This window comes from Ochotona princeps, chromosome 19, assembly GCF_030435755.1.
Source record: "Ochotona princeps isolate mOchPri1 chromosome 19, mOchPri1.hap1, whole genome shotgun sequence".
Classification (NCBI taxonomy): Eukaryota; Metazoa; Chordata; class Mammalia; order Lagomorpha; family Ochotonidae; genus Ochotona; species Ochotona princeps.
The window spans coordinates 22,319,774-22,345,121 of NC_080850.1; the positions used below are offsets into that span (position 1 = coordinate 22,319,774).

A 25,348-nucleotide genomic window follows, 5' to 3' on the forward strand; every position below is an offset into this window, starting at 1 on the left:
TAATGATGATGACAAAAGTGGGATCAAGATACCCTATGACACAGCAGAGTGAATATAAGATTTCTTAGGGAAAGCAAGCTTTTGCGCTTAGTGTTAAGAAGGTGAGAGATTTGGCAAGGTCAGGGAATGGGGAGGTGGGAGGTTGGTTGCAGGATACCAAGGTGAGCAGTGAGTACTAAAGTAGGGTAGCTGGGTCTGGGCATTTTGTGTGTGTTGGAACTGACAGATGCAGGTGGGAAGCCTTGTTTGAGAAGTAGGAATAGTTTGATAGGACAGATGCCAGATATCAGAGCTGGAATGCCCCACCAGCCATCCTCATCTACCCCATAATGGCTACAAGGCCCTGAGGGTATACGATCAGACACTGCTTTCACACTTCTAGGGGAAAAGGTGCTCCTTGCTTCCTGGGTGGCTCTTCCTCAGGGACCTACTCTTATGGACCTTCATCCTGCCCTCTGTACTCGCCAGTCTCCTGGACCCTGTCCAGGACAGCTCTGACACTAGGAGCCTCTAGGTGAAATTGCCCCAAGTCTCTTTAACCACATGGTCCCAGTACCACCTTCCTTCTAGGATGCATCCTCTCCTCTCATGCCAGTTTCCATCATCACTTCAAAGTGGTTACTCTAACCAAATATCCCAGGCCTGACCAGCAGGTCCTTTTTATTTTTTAAAAGATGTTATTTTTATTTTTATTTTTATTTGAAAGAAAGATTTACACATAGGAGAGACAGAAAGATCTTCCATTTGCTTGTTCACTCCCTGGCTGGCCACAACAGCCAGAGCTAAGCCAGTTTGTAGACAGGAGTTTCTTCTGGGTCTCCCGCACAGATGCACGTACCAAGGCTTTAGGTCTTCCTCCATTGCTTTCTCAGGCCACAAGCAGGAAGCTGGATGGAAAGTGGAGCAGCCAGGACATGAACCAGCACCCATATGGGGTCCTTGCATTTGAAGGGAGAGGATTAGCCAATTGAGCCATTGTGTGGGGCCCCAGCATCTTCTTTCTCTGGAAAAACCATGGACTCCCCATAAACATACGCAAATGAGGGAGCTGCATGGAATGTGCATTCTGTAGGTTATTCCTGCCACCTCCTCACCACAGGAATGTGTGTCCCCGTGTGTGAGAGATCCCGAGGCACGGCATCTACGCTCATCTGACTGATGGGGTGGGGGAGCAGCTCACAGCTGATCATTAAATGTGGTTATTTTTCATGCACTGTGGCTCTTCTGCAAGCCAGCTGCTTCATCTGGCACCTAGCCCAAGAAAACAGAATCTGAGTCAAGTGGGAGAGACACAGGGCATGGTGATTTATTGACAACTTTCCATGCGCTGTTACTCTAACTTTTTATGAAAACCTAATTGTGCACTCCAAGGAGGTTGCAATAACAGTGCTGAAGTGCAGGCCTCACCCAGCTTCCCCAGGGTCCACACCTTTCAGTAATTGGACTGCAACCTCATTTGGCCTTCACCAGTTTTGTTGGACTCCTGTTATAGCACGAGTTTGAATGCAGTTCAATGCTACATGATTCCACCTGCAGATTCGTGTAACCAGCATCCCAATCAAGATATACAAGTATTCTAGGACAACTAGCACCCTGTGGGATAGGAGTCTGTTAGCTCGGTCTATTTTTATCTCCAAATAGACAAGGGCGCCTAATCGCCACAGACCATGGTCACACAGCCTGACAGGTTTGAAGATCGGACTGCCTGCCACAGGACTTGGGTCTTCAACACATTAAGTCTGGATCCAGAGCTCCTGTATGTCCAATTTTCGCTCCCGCTATACTGCCAGGTTCCTGATGCTGCCCCGAGTGAAAACCGCTCCCTTTTCTCCCCAACAGGCATCAACGCCCAGGTGGTTTACTCCTTGACCGACTCTGCGGAAGGCCACTTTTCCATCGACGCCACCACGGGTGTGATCCGCCTAGAGAAGCCGCTGAGGGCCAGGCCCCAGGCGGCACTGGAGCTAACAGTACGTGCCTCGGACCTGGGCACCCCTATCCCGCTCTCCACGCTGGGCACTGTCACAGTCTCCGTGGTGGGTCTTGAGGACTACCTGCCCGTGTTCCTGAGCCCTGAGCATGGCATACGGGTACGGGAGGATACGCCGCTGGGCACCGAGGTGCTGCACCTGGCCCCGCTCACTCGTCCTGGCTCTGAGAAGAGCGGCTACAGTGTGGTCAGCGGCAATGAGCAGGGGAGCTTCCGCCTGGACACACGTACAGGTAAGCGACGCATGATCGTCCTGGGGAACCGTAATCCTCACCCACGAGGGTGTTTCAGAAAGCTTGTGGAGAAAAGGAATTAGAAGATGAGGGGATAAGTCAAAGAGGGCAGTTAAGGCGGTGATGGGTAAAGCCCTATCTCCAAGCCCTGGGCCTTCTGCGCTGTGACTCCACCTGCTCATCGTTCCTGGTCATCTCGCTTCTCCAGGGATCCTGTATGTCAACCGGAGCCTGGATTTTGAAACGAGCCCCAAGTACTTCCTTTCCATCGAGTGCAGCCGCAAGGGCTCTTCTGCCCTCAGTGACACGATCACTGTGGTGGTCAATGTGACTGATATCAACGAACACCGGCCCAGATTCCCTCAGGAGCTCTATGGCCTGAAGGTCTTGGAGAACGCAATGGTGGGGGACGTGGTCTTCACGGTAAGGACACTCCATATTGCTTTTTAGGGTAGAGTCTGGGGGGTACCCAGACTCTAGTTACCCATGGCTTGCTTCATCGGATGCACTGCAGGCTTGGCTGTGACACACAGCTGCCCAGCTGTCTCAGAGCCATCTGGTAAAACCAATTCTGAATGAATGGACATGGGACAGGCAAACCCTGGTGACAGGGTAAGGAGGAGACAGACCTCAGTAGTCTCCCAGAGGCTCCAAAATCCGGGATGAGGGGAGTGGGACAATACCTCTTTGCACTTGAGCATGAAGTTGCTGCTTCCTGTGTGCCCATACCCACAGTTCTCTATGAGCCCTCTTTATCCTCCAGCCATGCAGGCATGTGTCTTTCCCACTTGGTACCTTCTGGGGTTTTGCATCTTCAGGGTCCCACTGTTTGTCCTGCTTGAAAGGCATCTCATCCCACAACCCCTCCTAACCCCTGTGAACTTCAAATCCTTGTCCACCCTCTCCCCCATGGAATGTGTCACTACTCTCTGTGATCTCATCACACTGTGTCCTGGATTACAGTCACCCGCACCAGACATTCAACTTCCTGCAGGCATATTCATTTTGGCATATTCATTCATCCCCACAAGACAGGTCCCAGCAGCCCATCAGGATGAATGAGTGAATGAACCATGGCATGCTAAAGTCCATGCTAGGATGTCAGTGAAGATACTCCATTGGCAGGAGTGGCTGTGGACCAGAAACTGCCAGACCAGCAGCAGCCACTGGGTCAGGCTCACACGGCTTGCCTGCACTCCAGACTCAGGATTTTCTCTTCAAGTCCCTTTTGACCCTCCATTTGCAACTATGTTTCTCCACTTGCAGGTGACAGCGACGGATGCAGATGGACCCCTAAATAGTGCCATTACGTATAGTCTCGTGGAAGGGGACCAGCTTGGGCACTTCACCATCCATCCCAAGAAGGGGGAACTACAGGTGGCAAGAGCCCTGGATTGGGAACAGGTGAATCTTGGAGGGAGGGGGCCCAACCTGAGCTCATCCCAGCAGAAACATAGTCATGCTGCAAGCCCAGAAGGTGAACTGCCACTCTGCCTGACACTTCTCCAGGGTTGCCTGGAGCATCTCCCACTTGTTCCTTGTCTGGAGTCTCCGTGGACGGTGAGGTCAGGGACAAGGAGAAGGACTTGTCACTTGAATAATGTCTAGCTTTCTCTGAGGAGCTCAGATCACTTCTCCCAGTGGCCAGGGGTCATAGTCCATGACAGTAGCAGTGACTATTCACTGGGTGCCTGTTCTTGCCAGCCGGGTTGCTAAGCGCTTTGCATGCATTATGCCATTTAATCCTCAAAGTAAGCTGAGGAAGTGGGTGCAGATGAGCATAGTCACCCCTCCCCCTGTCTCATAGCTGGCAAATGGTAGAACATGAAACTGCATTTATTTCTGCCTCACTTCAGCATCTGAACTCCAAAATGCTAGCTAAGCGCTTTGCATGCATTATGCCATTTAATCCTCAAAGTAAGCTGAGGAAGTGGGTGCAGATGAGCATAGTCACCCCTCCCCCTGTCTCATAGCTGGCAAATGGTAGAACATGAAACTGCATTTATTTCTGCCTCACTTCAGCATCTGAACTCCAAAATGCTAGGCTTGGTCAGTTGCGGTGGGCATAGAACAATGTCTTCAAGCTTACATTTCTGAAGACCTTTGCCATGAGTCAGCGGGGCCTCATTGCTAACTCTCCACTGGGCATTTTATAACAGACCCCTAGCTATTCCCTGAAGCTCCGAGCCACAGACAGTGGGCAGCCCCCTCTGCATGAGGACACAGACGTCGCTATCCAAGTGGTTGATGTCAATGACAACCCGCCAAGATTCTTCCAGCTCAACTACAGCACCACCATCCAGGTGAGCTCAAGGCCCTCTGTTTCCCTCCAAGGGGGAGGCACTCTTCAGTGACTTCAGTCCCCCACCCACCAAACAAGGCCTATCACCTTGCTGCCCTAAGGATAACCACACTGATGAAGGGGAATGGACTGTGGGATTAGAAACCCTCAGGCCCTGGTAAGTACTGTCACATCCATTAGCTTCGCTGAGGTTCAGAATAGCCATATATAGTAGGGGGTGCCCGCTGTACAGATTTAAGAACTGAAGGTACAGAAATGGACCACAACTAGAATGTGGAAACCTTGGGAATCTAAATACAGGAGATTGTACAGATCCCAGGTAATTGCCACCAGGTCAATGGTTTGCAAATACGATTTGGAGGAGCCATAAATCTCTGTGTGGGGATTGGCAGGCCCTAGAAGGGAAGGGTGCTGGTAAGATGGGCAAGGCCAATGTACATCACCCAGGCTTGTTCCACTTTTGTATGTTTTATACATTCTGGATATTAGAATGGTTTGGCAAAAAAAGATTAGCTGACTAAAAATTCATTAAGTCATAAGGCTTTCTTACATCACCTAATAAGACAGCATATAAAAATTACATTCTGGCATACATTATTTCAGTAGGAAAGTAATAGCATGGCATTTGCTCAACATCTGTGAAATTCCCTCACCTTCTCCCTCTTAGTTTCAAATTGGCTGCTGCAGACCCAGCACCATAGCCTCTTGCCTTCCAAGGTACATTGGAAGGACTCTTCTTGGAAAGAATCTATTTATCCAAGAAGACTTTAGAAGCTTCTCTGGTAGTCCTCTCCAGTGGTCCTAACTGGGTTATGTAGTCAGCCTTAAACCAAGACCTGGCACAAGATGTCATATTATATGACTACAACCAGCTACAGTCCATCTCCTCTTAGGAGGAGTTTCTCTGAACACAGCCACTCATTCCTAAAGAATGCAACATTCTATGAAAAGGAATGTCTGTTGGGTAGGCAGCCATCGGTTTCCACCCATAAAATTCTGTTTGTAGGCGAGATTGTGATGCTAGAAGGACAGTTAACAACCATTGTGTTGTAACATATTGAATTCCCCCTGTAATATAATAAAAGTTGGACTGACAGAGGCCAATTATTCATAGTTGAATTCCTAATCATTTTTTAAATTTGCCCATCTTGTAATGATCTTCTAAGCAAGCACAGTTTATATGGGTGTTCACCAATTCTGAAAAAAAAAATCACAAAAATCTCATGTACCTGAGGTCTTCATGATTTTCTATACATGGTTCAGCAAGTGACTTTTGAGCAAAGCACCTCTGCAGAATAGAGGATTGGATCTTTCATCTCCAATATTTCTTCCAGCCCCAATGGTCTTTGTGTCTAAGACTCTGCATTGCCCGTGGGGAGCTGCTGGCCTAGGCTGAGGAGTTGGCGGCTGACTCCGAAGCAGGTGGTATGAAGGAATGGGAGCTGGAGATTCAGGCACAGCCTGGGAGCAGCGAGAGCACTGCAGATTTATCCCAAGCAAGGAATCCATAGTGATGCAAGAACCAACACTGAGACTTGCTTTGCACTTCCGTTCCCATCTCTCTGTTGGCAGGAGAACTCCCCCATTGGCAGCAAAGTCTTGGAACTGATCCTGAGCGACCCAGACTCTCCACAGAATGGCCCCCCATATTCCTTCCAAATCACCAAGGGGAATACTGGCTCTGCTTTCCGAGTGACGCCAGATGGCTGGCTGGTGACCACCATGGGCCTGAGCAGGAGGCTCCAGGAATGGTACCAGCTGCACATTGAGGTGAGAGCTGTTTTGGCCTCTGCAGGTAGCCATGGGGATGGTCACTGTGCTGGGCAAAGCACAAACAGCGCTTCCAGACTTAGGAGAAAGTGGACAGAGCCTTTATACCATGTCAGACATGGGCTGGGTGCTTCATGGGCAACACTGCAGGAAAGCCTCACATAAAGCAGGTACTGGACAGACACCACTGTACAGAGGAGACACAGGCATACAGGCTAAGCAGAACTCAGTAAGGGGCACAGAGAAGTTGCTTCAAACTCAAGCACTCTGACCTCAGAATCCAAACTCTGAGGTGCCAAACACCCTCACTCCGGTTCTGACCTCTTGAGTTTTAATTGGATAAAAGTGAAAAATGGCCTGAAATGGAGTTGAGGATGTCAGTGCTCATGAGCCACAGAGGGGCTGAGGTTGAAGCTGGAGGATGGGCTGAATGAGCTGTGGGAGCTTCCCTACTTGCAAGACTGAGTCATAGACCCTGTCTTAACCCACTCAGGATGCACTAGAATGCCATAGGCTGGGTGGCTAAAGGACACTCACTTATCTCCTACAGTTCAGGAAGCCACAAGTGCAAAAGCAGAGTCCAGCATGGCTGGGTTCTCATGAGGCCTCTCCAGGTTATAGATCACTGCCATCTCGTACGCTCCCATAGCAGAAAGAGGCCTACTCCGCTGTCTGACCTCTTTCTGTTCTTTGTTTATTGAAGAGGCTGAGATATAGGGAGACGGAGAGAGTGAGCATCCATCCATTCATTAGTTCATTTCCCAATTGCTTAGCAATGGCTGGGACTGGGCCAGGCCAGTGTTAGGTGCTGGGAACACCAACCAGGTTTCCCATGTGGTTGGCAGGGACTCAGTCACTGGGACCATCACTGCTGCTCGCAAGAGCCTGCATTATCAGGAACCTGAAGTCATAAGCAGTGCTAGAGCCAGCCCGGTACTCTAGTATGGGACACAAGCACCTTACTAAACACCCGCCGTACTAGGCTCCTCTTACACAATCATTAATTTGTTCACTGGGGCTCCACACTCATTATCTCCCAGAAGCCCCATTTCCAAGTATTATGCCAGACATTAGATTTATGAATTTTAAGAAGACATAATATTGATGCCATAACATTGATTGGTATAACTAATTAGTGATAATTGATCCACAACTGGTGAAAGTCAAGGCCAACCCTGGCAAACCACAGTGTACAGTCATCCTAATTATAAGTCTTGGCGGGACCTACAGATTCTAATCTAAACGCAAAAAGAGTGGTTAGTTGGCTTCCAATAAGCAAGGGCCCCTGCTTAGGGCTCAGGAGGGCCACTTGTGAAACTTTCGAGAGAAAGTGGCTGAAGGATAGCAATGAGAAATCGTCACATGCCCCGGAGATATTGGTGCCAAGACCTGGATGTGATGGTGAAGACATAGAAGTGGAAGAATTACATGTAAATAGACAGTAGCTGGTAATGCATTGGATGTGGGACAAGAATGAATCAGGGACAATTCTCAAATGACAATGAAGACAGAGTGGTAGTGCCATTTATCAGACAGGGAAGATTGGCATGTTTTGAAGTAAAATGAAACTTTTTCATATTCCCTTCCAGTTGTCTGTGAAATGCTCAAGTCAGTGTCCAGTGGGTCGCTGGGAATAGGAACCAATAGCCCAGAGGTCAGGGCTAACTTGGATAGGGAATCCTTAAAGCCAAGAGCAAGAATACATACAGTAAGAAAGGAGAACTGTTTCCTGACCTCTGTGTTAGGCTCAGATCTAGCTGTGGGCTAGTTGGTGCTTGTTGACTGTCGGCGTTGTCACCCTCTCTCATGTTTGTTCTGCATTTCCACTTCCATTCACTGGGATGCAGCATAGACCAGCAACAAAAACACAGGCATGCATGCTTTGGGCTTCTGCTCAGGACTTAGCAGCAGCCCTATGACCTTGAGTAGGTTTGTTGCCTTCTTTGAGAACTGAGCCTCAGATGGGTAGCAATCTCATCAGAAAGACACACTAAGATAGTATGAATGGTATTACTTTGTGTTGCAGTTCCTGTGAGCTATGTGATTAGAAGAGTAAATCCTACTCCCTCTCCAATTGCATAGACAAAGTGGGGAGAAGGGTGACTTTAAAGAGAATCTTCTCAGGCTGGACAAGAAACCAGGAAAGAAGTCACTGAGAGACCTCTGTGATGCTGGAGGGCAGACAGAGCTAGGAAGTTCAAAAGCAAAGGAAGCCCAGGTGTATGTGACTGGAAAGATATCACATAAGGGAATAAGAACACCCTCCTGCTTCCTCCCCCAAACTGGCATATGGCAGAGCAGCATGTTTGCAAGTAAACTTTTCTGCAAGTGCAACAACAAGTTGGGAGTGGGACAGGGAGACACAGCTGCCCACACACTGGCCTGGTAGGGCCAGACTCAAAGAAGCTTTTCTGCGTGATGCCAGTGTATGTTTCACCCACAGGTATCAGACAGCGGCATCCCGCCCCTCTCATCTTCCACCTTGGTCAGCATCCACGTCACAGAGCAGAGCCAATACCCACCGTCCGCCCTGCCCCTTGAAATCTTCATCACCATCGGCGAGGAGGAGTTCCAGGGAGGCATGGTGGGCAAAATCCATGCCACTGACCAAGACCCACAGGACACACTAACCTATCGGCTGGCAGAAGAGGAGACACTGGGCAGCCGCTTCTCCGTGGGCACTCCCGATGGCAAGATTATTGCCATGCAGGGTCTGCCTCCTGGCCGCTACTCTTTCAACGTCACAGTCAGCGATGGGACCTTCAGCACTGTGGCTGGGGTCCACGTGCATGTGTGGCACATGGGGCGGGAAGTGCAGCAGCCAGCTGTGTGGATGGGCTTCCACCAGCTCACACCAGAGGAGCTGGTGAGCGACCACTGGCGGAACCTGCAGAGGTTCCTCAGCAACAAGCTGGATATCAGGCGAGCCAACATCCACTTGGCCAGCCTACAGCCTGCAGAGGCCGCAGCTGGTGTGGACGTGCTCCTGGTCTTTGAGGGGCATACTGGAACCTTCTACAAGCTGCAGGAGCTGGCAGCCATCATCACGCGCTCAGCCAAGGAGATGGAGCACGCAGTGGGAATTCAGATGAGATCAGCTATGCCCGTGGTGCCCTGCCAGGGACCAAGCTGCCAGGGTCAAGGCTGCCAAGAGACAGTGCACCTGGACCCCGAGGTTGGGCCCACATATAGCACGGCCAGGCTCAGCATCCTCACCCCACGGCACCGCCTTGAGCAGAACTGCTCTTGCAATGGTAAGTAATGGCCTTTCTTTGTGGCCTGCACTGCCAGGCCAACCTGTTTACCTCTCAACATGCAGGAGCCTTGGAGCCTCTGTAGGGTGGTTCAGTGGAAGTTAACTGGGCTAAATGCCACAGACAAGCATTAAGATGGGTAATAGATTCCCTTTAATCTAGTTGTGGAGTAACTGCCAATTCCTGACCACTTGTTAGAACTTTTGAAAGAATACTACAGACAGTTTAACATTGTGGCTGAGTTTAACACAGACCATGGCGTCAGAATATTTGGGTTCAAATACTGGCTGTTGCCTACCAGCCAGGCAACTTAAGAAAAGTCGTAACCACTCTGTACCCTTGGACAAGACTGCTGTACAAATTAAATGAGAATTAAATAGCAAGTGCTTACATATAACAGTGCTCAAAATAATACTTAGCTTCCTCTGCCTCCTGGAGTTGGTTTGGGACATGAACCTTATACAGATGTAAGTCACCTAAGCCATGGCCAGCACACAGTCAGCCAGGGACCCATGGTGGCTGTCACTCACATGGGATCAGCAGTTACTAGCATCCTGCTGTGGGCCAGGCTCTGTGAAAATGGCCTCTAAACTAAGCCTAGTCCCATCTACTGTTGTAACGGAAACACAGAAAGTGTACTGGTTTGCCTCAAAGTGTGTGGCCTCCAGAACACCTGGTTGTGTCTTGTGGGTCCCACTCTCAGACTGGGCAGTTCACTGGCAAGACTCAACGGTGTTGGCATGGAGATCAATGCTTCTGAACAGCTCGGAGCATTGAGGAAGGTGACGCTGCCTTCTGTTTACCATCAGCCCCGGCCAGTCTACCAGGCATGCTTTAGGGAAGCTCAGATCTGTGGGCTTTCCTCAGGGGTCACTGGACAGTGGCTGGGTGGGCTACTCTGAGTGGAGGAGGGGGCTTTTGCTCTATGGCCTGGTGCAGGGCAAGCTGTGGTGGCTAAAGGCATTCTCTGGGTTTCCCGGCATGAGACATTCTAAAATTAAATGTTAACAAAACCTGCCTGCGAGGGCGTTTTAAAATATACCTGCTGCTGGATGTCACCTCCAGAGTCCTTTATTTAGAAGATCTTAATGGGGCTAGGGGAGCCCTGGAACTGGCATTTAGTCTGAAGTAGATGACCCGAGGATTGCACTTTGAGAAAAACTAACTAGGTCATTGATCACCAGAATTGGGGAGGATTTCTGGTTTATTTAACACTTCCATCAAATAGAGTGTGACATGCAGAAGAGTGACTTGTGTACCCTAAGTGTATGCCTCAGTGTGTTCTCATAAACCAGATACGCCTGTGCAACTTCACTCGGATCAGGGGTCAGGATAGTCCCAGTCATTCCAAAGACTCCCTTCAGTCCCTGCACCCTTCAAGGAGTAGTTTTTAGTACAGTGGACTTCCTGGTGCCACCCAGAATGACTGTTGCACTCTCCAAGGGGAGCGCCTGGGGTTCTGCAGTATAAACTACTCTCCAGCCACTCCTGGTACTCAGCCAGGCTTGGGAAATCCTGACCCAGGTCATCTCCAACATCCCATCAACCATGGCCATCACAATGGACTTGGCCGGGTCAGCAAACTTTGAACTTCTGTTGTACTGCAGCTTTTGGAATCCCATGTGCCCCGGGCTTCTAGGTTCCTCCTCCTCCTCGCTTTGGTCCTTGTTCCCTCTCTTCAATTCCTTTTCCCTAGATTCTGAACCCTGGATCATGCATCCTTTTCCCCCATCATTGATGAGCTACACACACTAGGGGCTTGGGGATTTACCAGCTGAACTTGCTTCTGGGGGCAGAGGGAGGCCAGGGCTGAGGAGAGCTGGGCTTGCACATAGCAGGTCCCAAGCAAACACTGCAGAACACGCCGTCTGAGGCTGCTCCACAGGAGTGATCCAGGCTCAGAGATGCTTTGGGAAGCTCAGGTTTAGGCAAAGTCATGGGCTCCTTCCTATGCTACTGTGCATGACAGCTGCTGAAGTGGACTGGGGGCCTAGAACTTCATGGCTATTTCGGCCACACAGTCTTTCACTACCCTGCTGTTTTTTTTCACAGAGTGGCTCTTGGCCTCTCAGCCGCAGTGTATCTGGGACGTGCTTACCCAAAACGTTACACTCTGATACAAGGAGATGACTTGAGGACCCTGAAGCCTCACATGTGTAAACTTCTCTGCAGTTCTACGCCCTTCCTTCCAAGAGAATTAGAAATAACGTAGAAACAAGGCCAGATAAACAATGATGTATACCCATTCGCTGTACATTTCTGGCTTGATTCTTGCCTTCTTTATGGTGTAAGCTCATAGTTCCTGACCCAGACTAGGACCCAAGACAAGGATTCCTCTGCTCAAAGGCAGGCGTGATGCTGTGTAATGCTGGAAAAATTACCCTACCCCACTCCCAGGCTAGTTTCTTGGTGCATACCATGTGAATGGTAAATGCTACCCAAGGACTGAACAAGACAAAGTTAGGCTGCATGAGGAATGCTTTGAGGAGAGGTGACAGTTCTGGTCGTTTCCGCAGGCACTGCTGCAAGTTTCCGTGGACAAAGTTATGTGCGGTACAGACCACCTGAGGCTCAGAATTGGCACATCCATTTCTACCTGAAAACGCTCCAGTCGCAGGCCGTTCTCCTGGTCACCAATGAGACAGCATCGATTTCCCTGAAGGTGAGGCCCTGAGAATCAGACTTCATGGGGAGGGGGAGCTGTGGATGGCTAGGGAGTTCAGGAAGGGGGACATGATACTGAAGAAGCCATTTTTCTGGTGAAAGAATCCCTGCATGGTTTTCAGAGATGCTGAGTGGGACTTGGACCAGGATGTGGGCCTGTCCAGTCCTGGCCTGCCACAGCCACCCTACCTGGAGATGGATGTCCAAGGGGCAGCCAGAGGTAGGGCTGCTGGCTCAGAAGGGAAAGCCACAAAGACAGAGATGGATGTGGCCACCTTGCCCTGGTGCTGTGATCACTTTGCTGGGTCACAGACCAGCATGTTCTCTTGAGGCTGGAGGACTGGTGACTCCTGGGAGTGCTCAAGATAGCAACCCCAACGAGGTTCACCTCCACCCTCTCATGATGGTTAGCTACTGTTCCATTTCTTTCTTCCCAAAACTCTGCTTAGAAGAGTCTCTTTCAACCAGATTTTCAGGTCTTTTAAAACTTGTTAGTTCAGTCCCCAAATGGCTGCAGTGGGCAGGTTGAACCAGGCTGAAGCCAGGAGCCCAGAACTTCACTCCAGGACTCCCAGCTAGGACAGATGGGTGGCAGAGGCCCAGGTGTATTAATAGGGAGCTGCAGTGGAAGCAGAGCAGCCTTGACTTGCACCAGTGCTCCAGTATGGGATGCTATTTCAAGCAACAGTTTAGGCCACTGAGCCACGAGGATTGAGGATCGGTGGAAATGGTTTTTTAACAACAGATTGACAGCATGTTCCAGTAACAGCTCAGAGTTCTGTGGGGCTCCTCCAAAGTGAGAAAGAGAGATGGTCACAGTAGGAGTTGTAATCGGAGAAGTTCCGGTGGGGAAGGAGGCATGCACACAAAAGGTGTTATAGGCCACTGTACGGACTTCAGCTTTTGTTCTGACAGCAAAGAGTATTAGAAGGTTTTGGGCAGATCAGTGCAACAATCTAACATATTGTAAAAGGCTCATCATAGCTACTGTGCTAAGAACAGGCTTTAAAGGACTAAAGAGAGAAGCAGAAAAACCCAGTCACCGAAGCTAGCTAGAGTGAGGGAAGATGGGCTAGAGACAGCATCACCGGGAAGAAAAGTTTCAGATTCTGGAAAGAATGTAGAGGCAAAGCCAACAGGACTTTCTAATGAATTCAGTGGGAAAGAATGGGAGAATTGGCCTGAGCCAGTGGATAGATGGAGCTGACGCAGGCAGACCCAGGGAAGGATATGGGTGGCCCAGGTTTTGGATTAGTGAGTTTAAGATGCATACTAGACCTCCCAGTAGGTCTGGATAAACAAGCCTGATGTTGCAGGAGAGGGCCTGGCTAGAAATGAGACTTGGGAGTCCACAGTGAGTACAAAGCCATGAGGATGACATCACCAGTATAGATGGAGAAGATTTGATCAAGAGTTAATCTTGGATACACTCAGACATTAAGAGATCTGGGGGGAGGAGAAGGATCCAACATTGGAGGCTGAAACCGAGAAACCCGAGATGTTGGAGGAAAAAATCAAGAGATAACGGCATCCAGAAAGCCAAGTAAACAACAGGCATCAAGGAGGATGGCATGGTTAGATGGGTGGTGTGCTGCTGGGCGCACATGTGTTAAAGAGTAATTCATCATTGGATTGAGTGACACAGAGGTCACTGAACACCCAGCACCAGTGGTTTCAGTGGAAGAATTTTATTGCAAAGCATCACAAAAGGAAAAGTTATCAAGTTTAAAACTTTTAGAGAGGGGTAAAGAGAAATCTTCATCCACTGCTTCACTTCCTAGATGGCGGCAACAGCCAGGACTAAATCACTGTAGAGTCAAGAGCTGCATCCCCATCTCCCATGTGAGCACAGGGACCCAAGCACTTGGGCCATCCTCCATTGCTCTCCCAGGCAGCTTAGCAGGAATCTGGATTAGAATTTCAGCAGGCAGACCAGCACCTGTATAGGATGCTGGCATCACATGCAGTGGCTTTATTCATTATGTCATGACACCAACTCCTCAAAGCAAAGATCAGAGCAATAACAGTATATGTATAAGCTGATTGGGATGGACCAGGACAATGAGCAAAACAGAGTTGCAGAGAATGGAGAGGACACACACACTGGGTCAGTCACCAAATAGCCACAACAGCCAGGGCTGGGTCAGAACAACCTCTGGAAGCCTGGCAGGCACACAAGCACTTGGGCCATCTTCCATTGCTTTCTCGGGTGCATTAGCAGGGAGCTGGATAGGAAGTAGAATAGCAAGGACTTAAATTAGTGGTTATATAAGATGCCAGCATCACAGGTAGCTTAGCCCACTGTGTCACACTGCCAGCCTGTCAATCCCTTTTTTCAGCAGCAGGTGACACTGGTTTTTTTGTTTATAAGGAAATGTTTTCAGTTATACTAGAAAAGTTGCATTTAATTTGGTTATAAGTGCCAATACTTCCAGTAGGAAAAAACAAGTTTTTTAAAGAATTTAACTTAAGCTCCAAAGCCACATTTTCCAAAGTAAGAGAAAAGAATGGCATTGTTTCACACTTTTTCAAGTCAGTCTTGTCTCTGGCTGAATAGATGGCCACTGGCTTCTCCTGTCGCTTCTGCGTCCATCTGTGGTAATTGCACAAGTCTGGAAATCTCTGCCACAAGCTAGTAAGAAAGCAAGGACAAAAGGCCAGTGATGTCTTGGGATTATTATGACAGCAGATTTCCCTCATGGCTCCCCTGAAAAGGTCTCAGACTCATTCTGAAAACAGCTCAGCTCAGCTGTTGAATGGAAGTGGGAGCAAGGGGCAAGATTTTTGAAATCCTGATGTTTACCAGTGTGGAACTCTGGACAGGCCTGTGAGGGAGTCAGAATACAGGGTCTTCACCAGAAATGCTTCTCCAGGCCTCATTTACTTCACTTGTGAAATGCAGATGTCAGATATATCCATCCCATCCCACAGAGCCCATGGCAAGAGCCATTGAGACCATAGATATGGAAGTACTTGAGGATTTCCTTGGGCTACCAACACAATGTCTATCACAGTCTTGAAAAATCATTGGATACTTTGGTTCTCCTTCCATGAAAATGGAAATGGCATTCTTTGAACAGACAGCCTGTCAGCAGCTTTGCTGATAGCTCTCTTGGTTTTTTCTGCAGCTGGCCAATGGCATGCCCCAGCTGGAATACCACTGCCCAGGTGGATTCCATGGAAACCTATCCTCACAGCACCAAGTGAATGATTACGAGTGGCACTCCATCCTGCTGGAGCAGACAACTGCTTCCATTCAGCTGTCAGTTGATGGCGTGGCCAACACCTCCCTCCTGGTCGCAGAGAACTGCTATGCTCTGAGGCCCACAAGACACCTCCTGCTGGGTGGCCTTGTCTTGCATCCTTCCTCAAATGTCTCTCAAGGCTTTGAAGGCTGCATGGACGCCCTTGTGGTCAATGGAGAGGAACTTCTGATCCATGGCAAGAAGTTGGCAGGCTTGCTGGAGAGGCAGGCCCTCACCCAGTGCTGCTCCCCTCGAGACAACTGCCACCACAACCCATGCCTCAACGGCGGGAGGTGCTCCCAGACCCACGGGGCAGGTAAGGGTTGGGGTGTATGTACATGGAGAAGAAGGCTTGATCCCAGAAGGCTCTTCCAAGGAACCCCACATGTAGAGCCAGCAGTTCTCTGTCACTGCAGAGTTTACAAAGCAAGCTCCTTCCTCCAAGGTCCAGTAAGGAGCCAACCACATTTGTGTGCCACTGTCCAGCCAGGACACTGCTGGGCTGGCAGGGTACCTAGAGAAGTAAAGGAACTTGCTCAAGGCTGTGTGGCTTTCAAATGGTAGAGACAAGTTCAGAATGGAGACTTCAGTGAAGAAAAGAACTCCTGCCTTCCAACTCCAGGTGTTCCTTTTTGGCCCTTGCTGCCTTGAGAGAGAGGGATTGGGAAATGCCAGATCTATGCTAGAGGAAGTCAGGCTCCATGGGCAAGAATTGTTTTGAGGGATGAAAGAGGGCATGGACAAGGATCTTGGGGGTAGAGGGTTTGGTTAATCATGCACCTGTCACCTCAAGTTTTCTTCTCATTCCACCTAAATGTGTCCTCTATCCCTGTCACCTGACCTAACCTCAGAGGCCAACATTTGAAGGATTTCTATGGGTTCTTGCAGACTGCTTGTAACTCTTTTTACACTTTTTAGCTTACATAAGTGTCAGAACATCTTTCACATTTTCATTCAGCCACATGTTTTTCAGACTCGTCCACTGCCAAGAGCGATGCTGACTCATGGCTTTTAACTGTGGCTCAGTACTCCATGACGTGGCTCAGTCACATTCAGCTCTCCAGTCTCCCCATGGTGCTCCCCCAGTGGCTTCTAAGTCCCATCTTCTTCCATGGTGCTGCAGTGACATCCTCATACATGTCTCCCATGGACTCATGTGGCAGTCCCCCTCTCATGCTGCAGTGTGGAATTCACACACCCAGAGTACACAAGACATTATTTTGACTAAGTAGGACCAAATCACACACCAGTCTACACTTCTCCAGTATACATGTTCCTCTGTGCCCACAGCCGTGTCTACATGTCTCATTGCCCCATTTTCTGATTTTCACCACACTAATCCTACTGTCGTTTCTACCTGCACAATGTCTGAGAAATCCATCCCTTACTATTGCCCCTGTGCTGCCCACCCTCTCACTTTCCCTCCTCCTCTGGGCAGAGCGGACATGCCCCTCCTGTCAGGAACCCTTTCCTTAGGCTGAAGCCAAATCCCTACATTGTGCCTCCTGCCTCCCGTGTCCTGTGGCGTGTGTTCTCCCATCCCTCAGTCCTGGCTAGGAGGCCTAACTTGGGTGCTTTGGAGCTCCTTGGCTGTGCCACACCCTCTCCTGCATGCATTGCACACACTTCTCTCTCCAGCCTGAGACGTCTTCCCCTTTTTGGCCCTGTCTTCTTGCCTAGTTAATTTCCATTCATCTTTTAGGTTGCCACTGAACTGTTGCTACTGAACTATTTCCCTAGTCCATCAATTAAGCTAGCCCAAGCATTTCCCTTCACCAAAGCTAATTTTACCATAATGAAATACTACCATTATAGGTAACTGTCTGGATTTGAACCCCAGTCTTGCCAACCTCGTGTGATCTTGAGCCTTCGTCATACATTCCCTGTGCCTCCTCTTCTCCCCTGTAATCCCTGTCATCTCCTTGAACCTGGCTGCTGCTACAGATGGTAACTGGAATTAGTTCCTGGGTTGTCACGAGGGTCAAATGAACCCATACACCATGATTCCTAGAACAGTGACTAGCCTACATATTAAAAAAATAAGATTTATTGAAAGGCAGAGTTAGAGAAGGAGAAATATTGAGATCTTCCATTCTCTGGTTCATTCACTCCCCCATGGCCACAACAGTTAGACCTGGATCAGACTGAAGGCAGAGACTTCTTCCTCCAGGTCTCTCACATGCACGTCAGGGACCCGGGCACTTGGGTCATCATCTGCTCATTTCCCAAGTCATTTGTAGGCAGCTGGACTGGAAAGTGGAGCATCTGGGACATGAATTGGGGTACAAGCATCTGAAACAGTGGCTTAACCTATCACACCACCACACAGGCCCCAACTATTAATTATGATGATGTTCAGATGCCCGTTGGTGCTGTAGGACTGGAGACACTCTGAGGGCGGGCCCTAGCACTTCATGTGGTGACGGCCCCTCAGAGGCACTCGGGAATCCGTGGGCGTGGAACGACTTCGTGAGCCCACAGTGTGCATGCCCAGTGTCCGGAGCTACACTGCTGGCTTGCTCTCACTTCCCTCTTCTCCCCCAGGATATGTCTGCACGTGTCCCCTACCATTCTCCGGAAAGCACTGTGAACGAACACGGGAGAACTGCACCACCATACCTTGCCTGGAGGGTACAACTTGCGTCTCCTCCTCGGAAGGGGCTTCCTGCATCTGCCCACACCTCTCCACTGGAGGCCGGTAAGCACAGGCAGGGCCTGCACAGCCTGCACTGGCACCATTAGGTCACGGCCATATCACTGGAGGCCGGCGTTTCCAAGACCCGGCTACAACACCTGTTCTGTGTGTTCACCCTGCTCCCTATTACCCACTGCACTTGAATTCCTTGGAAGGAGGCAGATGCCACTCACAATCTACTGAATCTAGCCCGTGGGATGGGACCCATCCTGCTGTGTGAGCAGCCCCTCAGGTAGTTCTCATCTGTACTGAAAATGGCTGAGGTTTTTATTCTGTTGTTCTGTGGACTGACATCCCAGAAAGCGGCCTGGGACAGGCACTACTGGGTCTTCAACCCCTCAGTAAGCAGATTTGTGCCTCACACCACACAGGCTGTGGGAGACACACAAGGGAAATAAAAATAATTCCTGGAATCCTAGAGGTAAAAAGACTGACAACTCTGACTTCAGGAGTGGGAGCTTAGACCAACTGAGGGAGATGGGTGGAGAACACGTTCCTGAACCCACTAAATCAGTCTAAGAATGAGCCTGCCTGGTTGTTAAAAGATTTGTTAACTTGAAAGACAAAGTTATAGAATGAGAGAGGCAGAGAGATCTGCCATCTGCTGGTCCACTCCCCAAACAGCCACTACAGCCAGAGCTGGGAGCCAGAAGCCTCTTCCAGATCACCCATGTCAGTGCAAGGGGTTCAAGGCCTTGTGTAAGCTGGATCTGAAATGGAGCAGCCAGGACTCGAACCAGTACCCATATGGGATGCCAGCAACACAGGCAGAGGATTAGCCTGATACACCATTGCACAGGCCCCTGGATTCTAGTTTTTTGGAGGGTGGGGGCAGGATTTTTTTAAGCAAGCGTCCAAGCCCCTCAACCCCCTGCTTTCAGCCTATGTAAGAGAAAGTGATGTAAGCCACCTGCCATCTGCCCGGTGGGGGAGTTTCTGAGCATGCCTGCTGCTCCACCACAGTGCAGTGGTTGTAAAGTGCCAACACCCAGACCCCATTCATGGCAAATAGCAGATGTGCCCAGAATCCAGATTCTGGTGGTCACCGATGTGAATGGAGATGCTGGTGGAAGATGGAAAGTTTTGATATTGACATGTTTAATAATTATCTTATACTTGGAGAGGGGATTTTTTTTCAGGCTGAGGATCTCTATGCCACCAAACTTGCTATAAAGAGATATGGAAAGGGTAGCAGAATGGCTTGGCACCCTCACCCCTCCTCTGTCTCTGCAGGTGTGAAATGGAAGCAAGAGGCTGCTCCGAAGGACACTGCCTGGTCACTCCAGAGATCAAGAGGGGAGACTGGGGCCAGCAGGAGCTGCTCATTGTCCTCGTTACTGCCACTTTTGTCATCCTCACCACCGTGGGCTTTCTCTTCTACTGCCGCCGCTGCAAGTCACACAAGCCCGTAGCCATAGAGGACCCAGACCTCCTGGCAAGAAGTGTGGGTGTTGACACCCAAACCATGCCAACCCTCGAGCTCAACCCCCTGGGCGATACCAGCTCCTGCGACAACCTACACCAGCCCGAGCCCAGCAAGAGCTCGGTGCCAAGTGAGCTGGTCACCTTTGGGCCCAGCTCGAAGCAGCGGCCCATGGTTTGCAGCGTGCCTCCCAGGCTCCCACCCACCGTGGTCCCTTCTCACAGGAATGCCGAGCCCATCATCAAGAGAAGCTGGTCGGGAGAAGAGATGGGTGAGTACAGGCAAGATGGGGTGGTATATCTGAGTCCCCTGTTCTCTGAGGGATGAATGTTTTTAGCTACCATCCAGTCCAGGCCCTTGGGATGGGACCAAGGGTCATGGTACACTCATGAGCTGGACTAGATGCCAGGGTCTTGACTCAAGGTTCATGACTCGCTCTGCTGCACCCTAGCTCACTCCTAGATTCCAAGTCCCTCCACAGGCTTGAAGTTCATGGCAGAAACTTGTGAACTTAGAATAGGCATGAGTGGAGTCTCTGCAATAACAGGGAGACATTAGCACCTGTGTGCTCTCCACAGGGAGGAGATGCAGTGGTTCGAGGGGTGGTCATGCTTTCTGGAAGCCCAACGGCTCTGGGCCAGCCTACAGAGGGCCTTTCATCCTTGCTGGGTCCCTGGTTCGGAAGGAGGTGCATTTGTAAAGCCACCCAATACTCTCAGGCATACTCACCTACACTTACAACAGCTGTTTTTTTGTTCTCCACCCTGCTCGCTACAGATAATACGCCTAGGCTAGCCGTCCAGCTAACCACTGCTCTGGCCAGAGGAGCTTTAGGGCCAGCCACTACCTTCCCCAAGAAAACATCCAGTTCTCACACATCCCCCCCCCCACCCATCTTGCTGTTTCATTTCAGTGTACCCAGGCGGAGCAGCAGTCTGGCCCCCCACCTACTCCAGGAAAGAACGCTGGGAGTACCCACACGCCGATGCCAAGCAGGGTCCTCCGCAGCCCTCGCTGCACCGCCACTCCACCCCGGCGGCCTTGATGCCCGAGCCCGCAGGCCTCTATGGGGGCTTCCCCTTCCCCCTGGAGATGGAGAACAAGAGGGCGCCCCTCCCGCCCCGTTACAGCAACCAGAACCTGGAAGACTTACTGCCCCCACGGCCCCCCAGTCCCCGAGAGCACCTGCTGGCCCCCTGCCTCAACGAGTACACAGCCATCAGCTACTACCACTCGCAGGTCCGGCAGGCCGGGGCAGGACCCTGCCTGGCCGAGGGCGGCTACAAGGGGGTGAGCATGCGCCTCAGCCGGGCGGGGCCCTCTTACGCCCACTGCGAGGGAGAGGGGCCGCCTCCTGCAGTTCGCGGCCACCCTCGGAACCCTCCCAACTACGCAGGCTCCGACATGGTGGAGAGCGATTACGGGAGCTGTGAGGAGGTCATGTTCTAGTGTCCTGGCCGAAGAGGAAGGCAGGTGGGGAATCCAAGGACTTGACACCTGCCGCCTGCCTCTTAGGGAAGCAGGTCAAGCGTGGCTGGAAGACAGAGGGAAGTCCCATCCCCAGCGCAGACCGCCATCCCTTGAAATATGCACTTCTGGTCCCCTCAGCTTGTCCCTGAGAGCAGAAGGCAACTGAAGCTGGGGCTATAGGAACAGCACCAGAGTCTCCCTCCTCCAGCCCTTCGCCAGAGGGGGCTGCCCCGAGTGGTTCCCTGGAAAACCAGGATCCACTCATCCCATGAGACAGGCAAGACACAGGCTGGACTCGGGCATTCGGTATCTCCTGGACCTGAGCAGAGACTAGCTCACAGCTCTACAGTGGAGAAAGGCGGGCTGCCTGGTGGGGGTTGGAAAGAGATCCAGGATCATCAGATCCTCAGGACCATGGGGTGTCCTCCAAGGGCCAAGATGAGTAGCAGCTGAGCAGGTCCACAGCTACCTGCATGTGCACGTCCTGGGCCAAAGCGTGGAGCATTTGCCTGATGGCTGCTCTGGGTCAGACCTGGCGCAGGGACAAGGGCTCTCAGGAGCATCCCCAGGACCCTAGACTCCTGGAGGTCTTTGCCCCACTCCTGAAAGTTTCACAACTTTCTCCAAGCCAGGGCCTGCCTGAATACTACGCAGCCCTGAGCATTCTCTGAAAAGAATTCAGACCTCATGAAACTGGTTCTTTAAGCTTAAGTTTCCCAGGCACTTTTGGCCAAAGGCAGGCAGGAAGGAATTGCTCGTTTTTAAAAATGCTTAGGCACTTTTCAACTTTGCTGTCTGGGCGAGTTGTCCCTCCCCTGTCCCCCAAGGACTTTTTCTTCCCTGGACACAAGGAACTTGGAACTTCTACCCAGGTCACAGTGGAGGTGGGGAATGGACAACAGTGTCCAGGCGGGACCCCCTGCCCTTCTCTGCCCTTATCCTGACCCTCCAATCCCATATGCCTGCCAATCAAGTGTTACCTGCAGTGACTCAACCCTATGCATGGAGGGTCAGTGTGGGCACATGTCTACACACATGGGTGCCTGGGTGCAGTGTGTGTGTACACGTGTGGAGTGTATGTAGCCAGGTGTGGTGGGAACCAGGAGCTACTGTTGCCTCTGGAGGCCTTCCCCACTCCTTCCCCTGCTCACCCCCCTCTGTGGTCCACTGTCTTTTCATGTGTGTGGCTTCTGGAGACAGAAGTCGAAACGAAGAGCAATGGTGACACTCGCCCACAGGGTCCGGCTGTGTGGGTGGGAGTGCACCTGTGCGAGTGTTCATGGCTGTGAGTGTGACTGTGTGTGTGAATGAGGGGGATGCTTGGCTTGGGTGGTCTTTGAGTTTTTTAACAATAAAGTATCTTTTTTTTTTTTTACTGTTATTTTCTGTGTTGCTTAGCCTCTTTGAAGTTGGGGTTCGTGGGGACTACACAAGGGTCTACAGACCCTTCCAAGCCAAGGTGCAATGGAATAGGGGCAATGGAAAAGGATCCTGGAGGTTATCAGACACAGCAGTTCCCAAACCTCAAACTCCATTCTCAAGTCCTACCCCAGAACAGACCTCTGGAAGTCAGGCTACAGGAAAATAGAACACCTCCAACACAGATGCAGCTGTGTTGTGGCTTGAGCCTTAGTCAACTGATGGGGAAACCAAGGCTGTGAGAATGACAGTTCCCTAACCAGCAGGTAAGGCTGGGGGCTCCTGTCCCTGGTCTATACTCCTGGCACATTGTCCCAGGTCTTGGGAGGCCAGGCCCCCTGCTGCTTGGCCAGCTCCACACAGCTCACCTCATGTCCCTGGTGGTGATAACTTCCCTAGGCAACCATGGCCATGTACCTGCCGCTGCAGTTCCTAATCCATATCCATGCACTCTATATTTTGTCCTCCTGAGCTTGCACTGTCATGAACTACCCACCAGAGGGTGCTCCGGGGTTGAGATTGCAGAGAAATCTCCCATCTCAAGCCCCAAGGACACTGGTACCAGAAACCACGAGCAAGTTTTGCAGCCTGTTGGAATGACCCTCACTACCTCCAGTCCAGACTTCTACAGCGCCCCTGGCTCATCACGGATTAGGCACTGTGCCCGCACTTAGCATGTCTTATCCCACCTACTTCCCACACAAACCTCACAAGGTAGTATGTTGGTCAGTTTTTTGTGTTAGGAGGTTTATTTTGGCTCACAGGCTCTAGACATTTACACGAACGTGGGGTAGGCCACATGAGTTCTCTGGTGAAAGCGTTCTTGTTACAAGAGCCTCAAAGTAACCCAGAAAGTACCACCGGAGCCTGTGGGTGTCTGCGGAGAGGGTGTCTGCAACCACCAGGATTTAATCAGGGGACTCAACCTAGGAAGCCAATCCCATCTAACTACTTTCTAACAACCTCACTTCCGGACACCGTACATTTCCTTCCCTCTGCTACCTTTAACATACGGCTTGGGGTTCAATCTCGGGCATGAAGCAGGAAGCCAGGTCATAATTTGAACAATGCCAGTTGGATATGGCTACAGCCTACACAGCACAAACCAGGGTTTGAAGAGGGGGTGACATAAGACATTTTTGAAAGCATAATGGGTCAAAGGGCTTGTCTTACAGAGAGAAAGCAATTTGACACCTGTCCCCAGAGCTTCTATCCATTCGGGGAGCCTCATTTCCTATCAACTGCATTCACGTATGGGGCGTGTGTTTCCCACTGCCCCAGCCAGGAGGGCCTCAGGTGGGGGCATGAGAGGAGATCAGAGTACATGGCCAATTCTCTCAGCAATGTAGGCTGCTGGGTCTCTGGCCTTGCCAGCCATGGGCCTCGTCTTCAGGGGCTGGGACTCCCGCAAGCTTCCATCTCAGGCAGATGCTGCTGGTCTGTCTCGGTCTTTCTCTGGCTCCTGTTCACTTTTCCAACTGACTCCCAACATTTGAACCATTAACATTTACCTCTGTTGGCCTCAGCTTTTGGCTGGCTGCCGCCCCGCACGCAGGAAGCCCCAGCAGTTTCTTCTTCAATCACTCAGTTTCTGCCTGCAGCACCTTCCCCCCTGGCTTTTCCAAATGGCAAAGGAAGGTAACTGGTTACAGCTGATAATTAGTTACTCCTTCAGCAAATTAGTTTACCCAACTTTACATTCTCTCTGATGAACAGACCCAAACTGCTGCCACGGATATGGGGCTATGACCCCTTCAGCTGCTTTCTGCTGAGACGGGGTGGTACTGAAGGATAACACCAGAGCATTCTCAGGGTTTCCAGGGGTTCCTAATAGAACATGGGTATTTCCAGGGTACTGTTTCAGGTCTTCAAGCTTGAAGGCCTCTCACTGTCCGGTCCTGGATAACACTGGGTGCCAGGAAGTTATAATCCCTCCCGATTGAGAGCCTTATGTCTTGTGAGGGTTACATGTTAAGGCTTGGCCCTACAACTTTAGTTGTGAAAGAATCTAAGGATTAGATTCAAGAAGTGTAGCAGAGATGAAAAAAATCTGTTATTTATGTCAGTTACAAAAGCCCTTCATTGATAGAATCAGCACCTGGTCCTTGCTACCCACTGGTTCCTTTCCTTCACAACACATTCCCTCCAGGCCTGTACATCAGGAGGCCATCTCTTACCACGCAGAATTTTAACCCATAGTTACTTGAAAGTAGTTTTGAATCTTTGGAAACTTTTAAACAGTTTTTGCAACCGGAGTAGGAAATAGGTAAGTGATTTTTACACAATCGTATTTTACTGAAGTCTTTGCATTGTCAGTCCCAAGAAGGAAGCCTGGGACTAAAAAGTAGGACAGACCAGTAGCATCCCACGGCTCCTCGCCAGCACACACACACTAAATACATCAGCATGGAAGCCCCTTGTAACAAGTATTTGCCAACAGGCAACAAGACTTAGGTTTCAATAGAAACAGTTAAGGAAGGGCTCCATCCCAGCCCTGCTGCCTTCAGCTGATTCCACACCATAGCTGATGTGGAATCATCTCTCCCTTGCTAGTTGGGAGCAGACACGCTGCAGACACACACCCCTAGGAGGAGACCTCCCGAGCTTGCTCTTGCTTTCCACTTTTCGCCCTTTGTTCAGTCTCAATAAAACTTCACTTCTACTCTCCCTGTGGGTCTGGCCTCCGTGTCATCGACACCAGATCATAAACCAGGCTCCTCTCCCCAGTTCTTCTGCCACAGCACTAGGGGCTCATCAAGATTTCTCCTGCAGACACCAAATAAGGGGCCCCCAAAGGCCTATCGCTCCTACTTGCTCTTTCCTAACTGCCTTTGTCTTTGTGGAACAATGTTGTGCGTGCATGTGACCCGAGGGAACCTGGTG

At 50.5% G+C, this 25,348-nt stretch overlaps 1 protein-coding gene across 1 annotated transcript in view; it reads left to right on the forward strand.

Moving 5' to 3' along the window:
• FAT2 (FAT atypical cadherin 2) overlaps window positions 1-21,025 on the forward strand; it is a 50,079-nt gene extending 29,054 nt beyond the window's left edge. Inside the window, exons 13-23 of the mRNA XM_058677241.1 lie at window positions 1,840-2,223; window positions 2,432-2,646; window positions 3,490-3,627; window positions 4,383-4,526; window positions 6,098-6,295; window positions 8,739-9,549; window positions 12,066-12,211; window positions 15,342-15,774; window positions 18,003-18,156; window positions 19,387-19,847; window positions 20,490-21,025. Of these exons, the coding sequence (XP_058533224.1) occupies window positions 1,840-2,223; window positions 2,432-2,646; window positions 3,490-3,627; window positions 4,383-4,526; window positions 6,098-6,295; window positions 8,739-9,549; window positions 12,066-12,211; window positions 15,342-15,774; window positions 18,003-18,156; window positions 19,387-19,847; window positions 20,490-21,025 (3,620 nt within the window). The remainder of the gene's footprint in view (window positions 1-1,839; window positions 2,224-2,431; window positions 2,647-3,489; window positions 3,628-4,382; window positions 4,527-6,097; window positions 6,296-8,738; window positions 9,550-12,065; window positions 12,212-15,341; window positions 15,775-18,002; window positions 18,157-19,386; window positions 19,848-20,489) is intronic.
• Window positions 21,026-25,348: the final 4,323 nt, after the last annotated feature.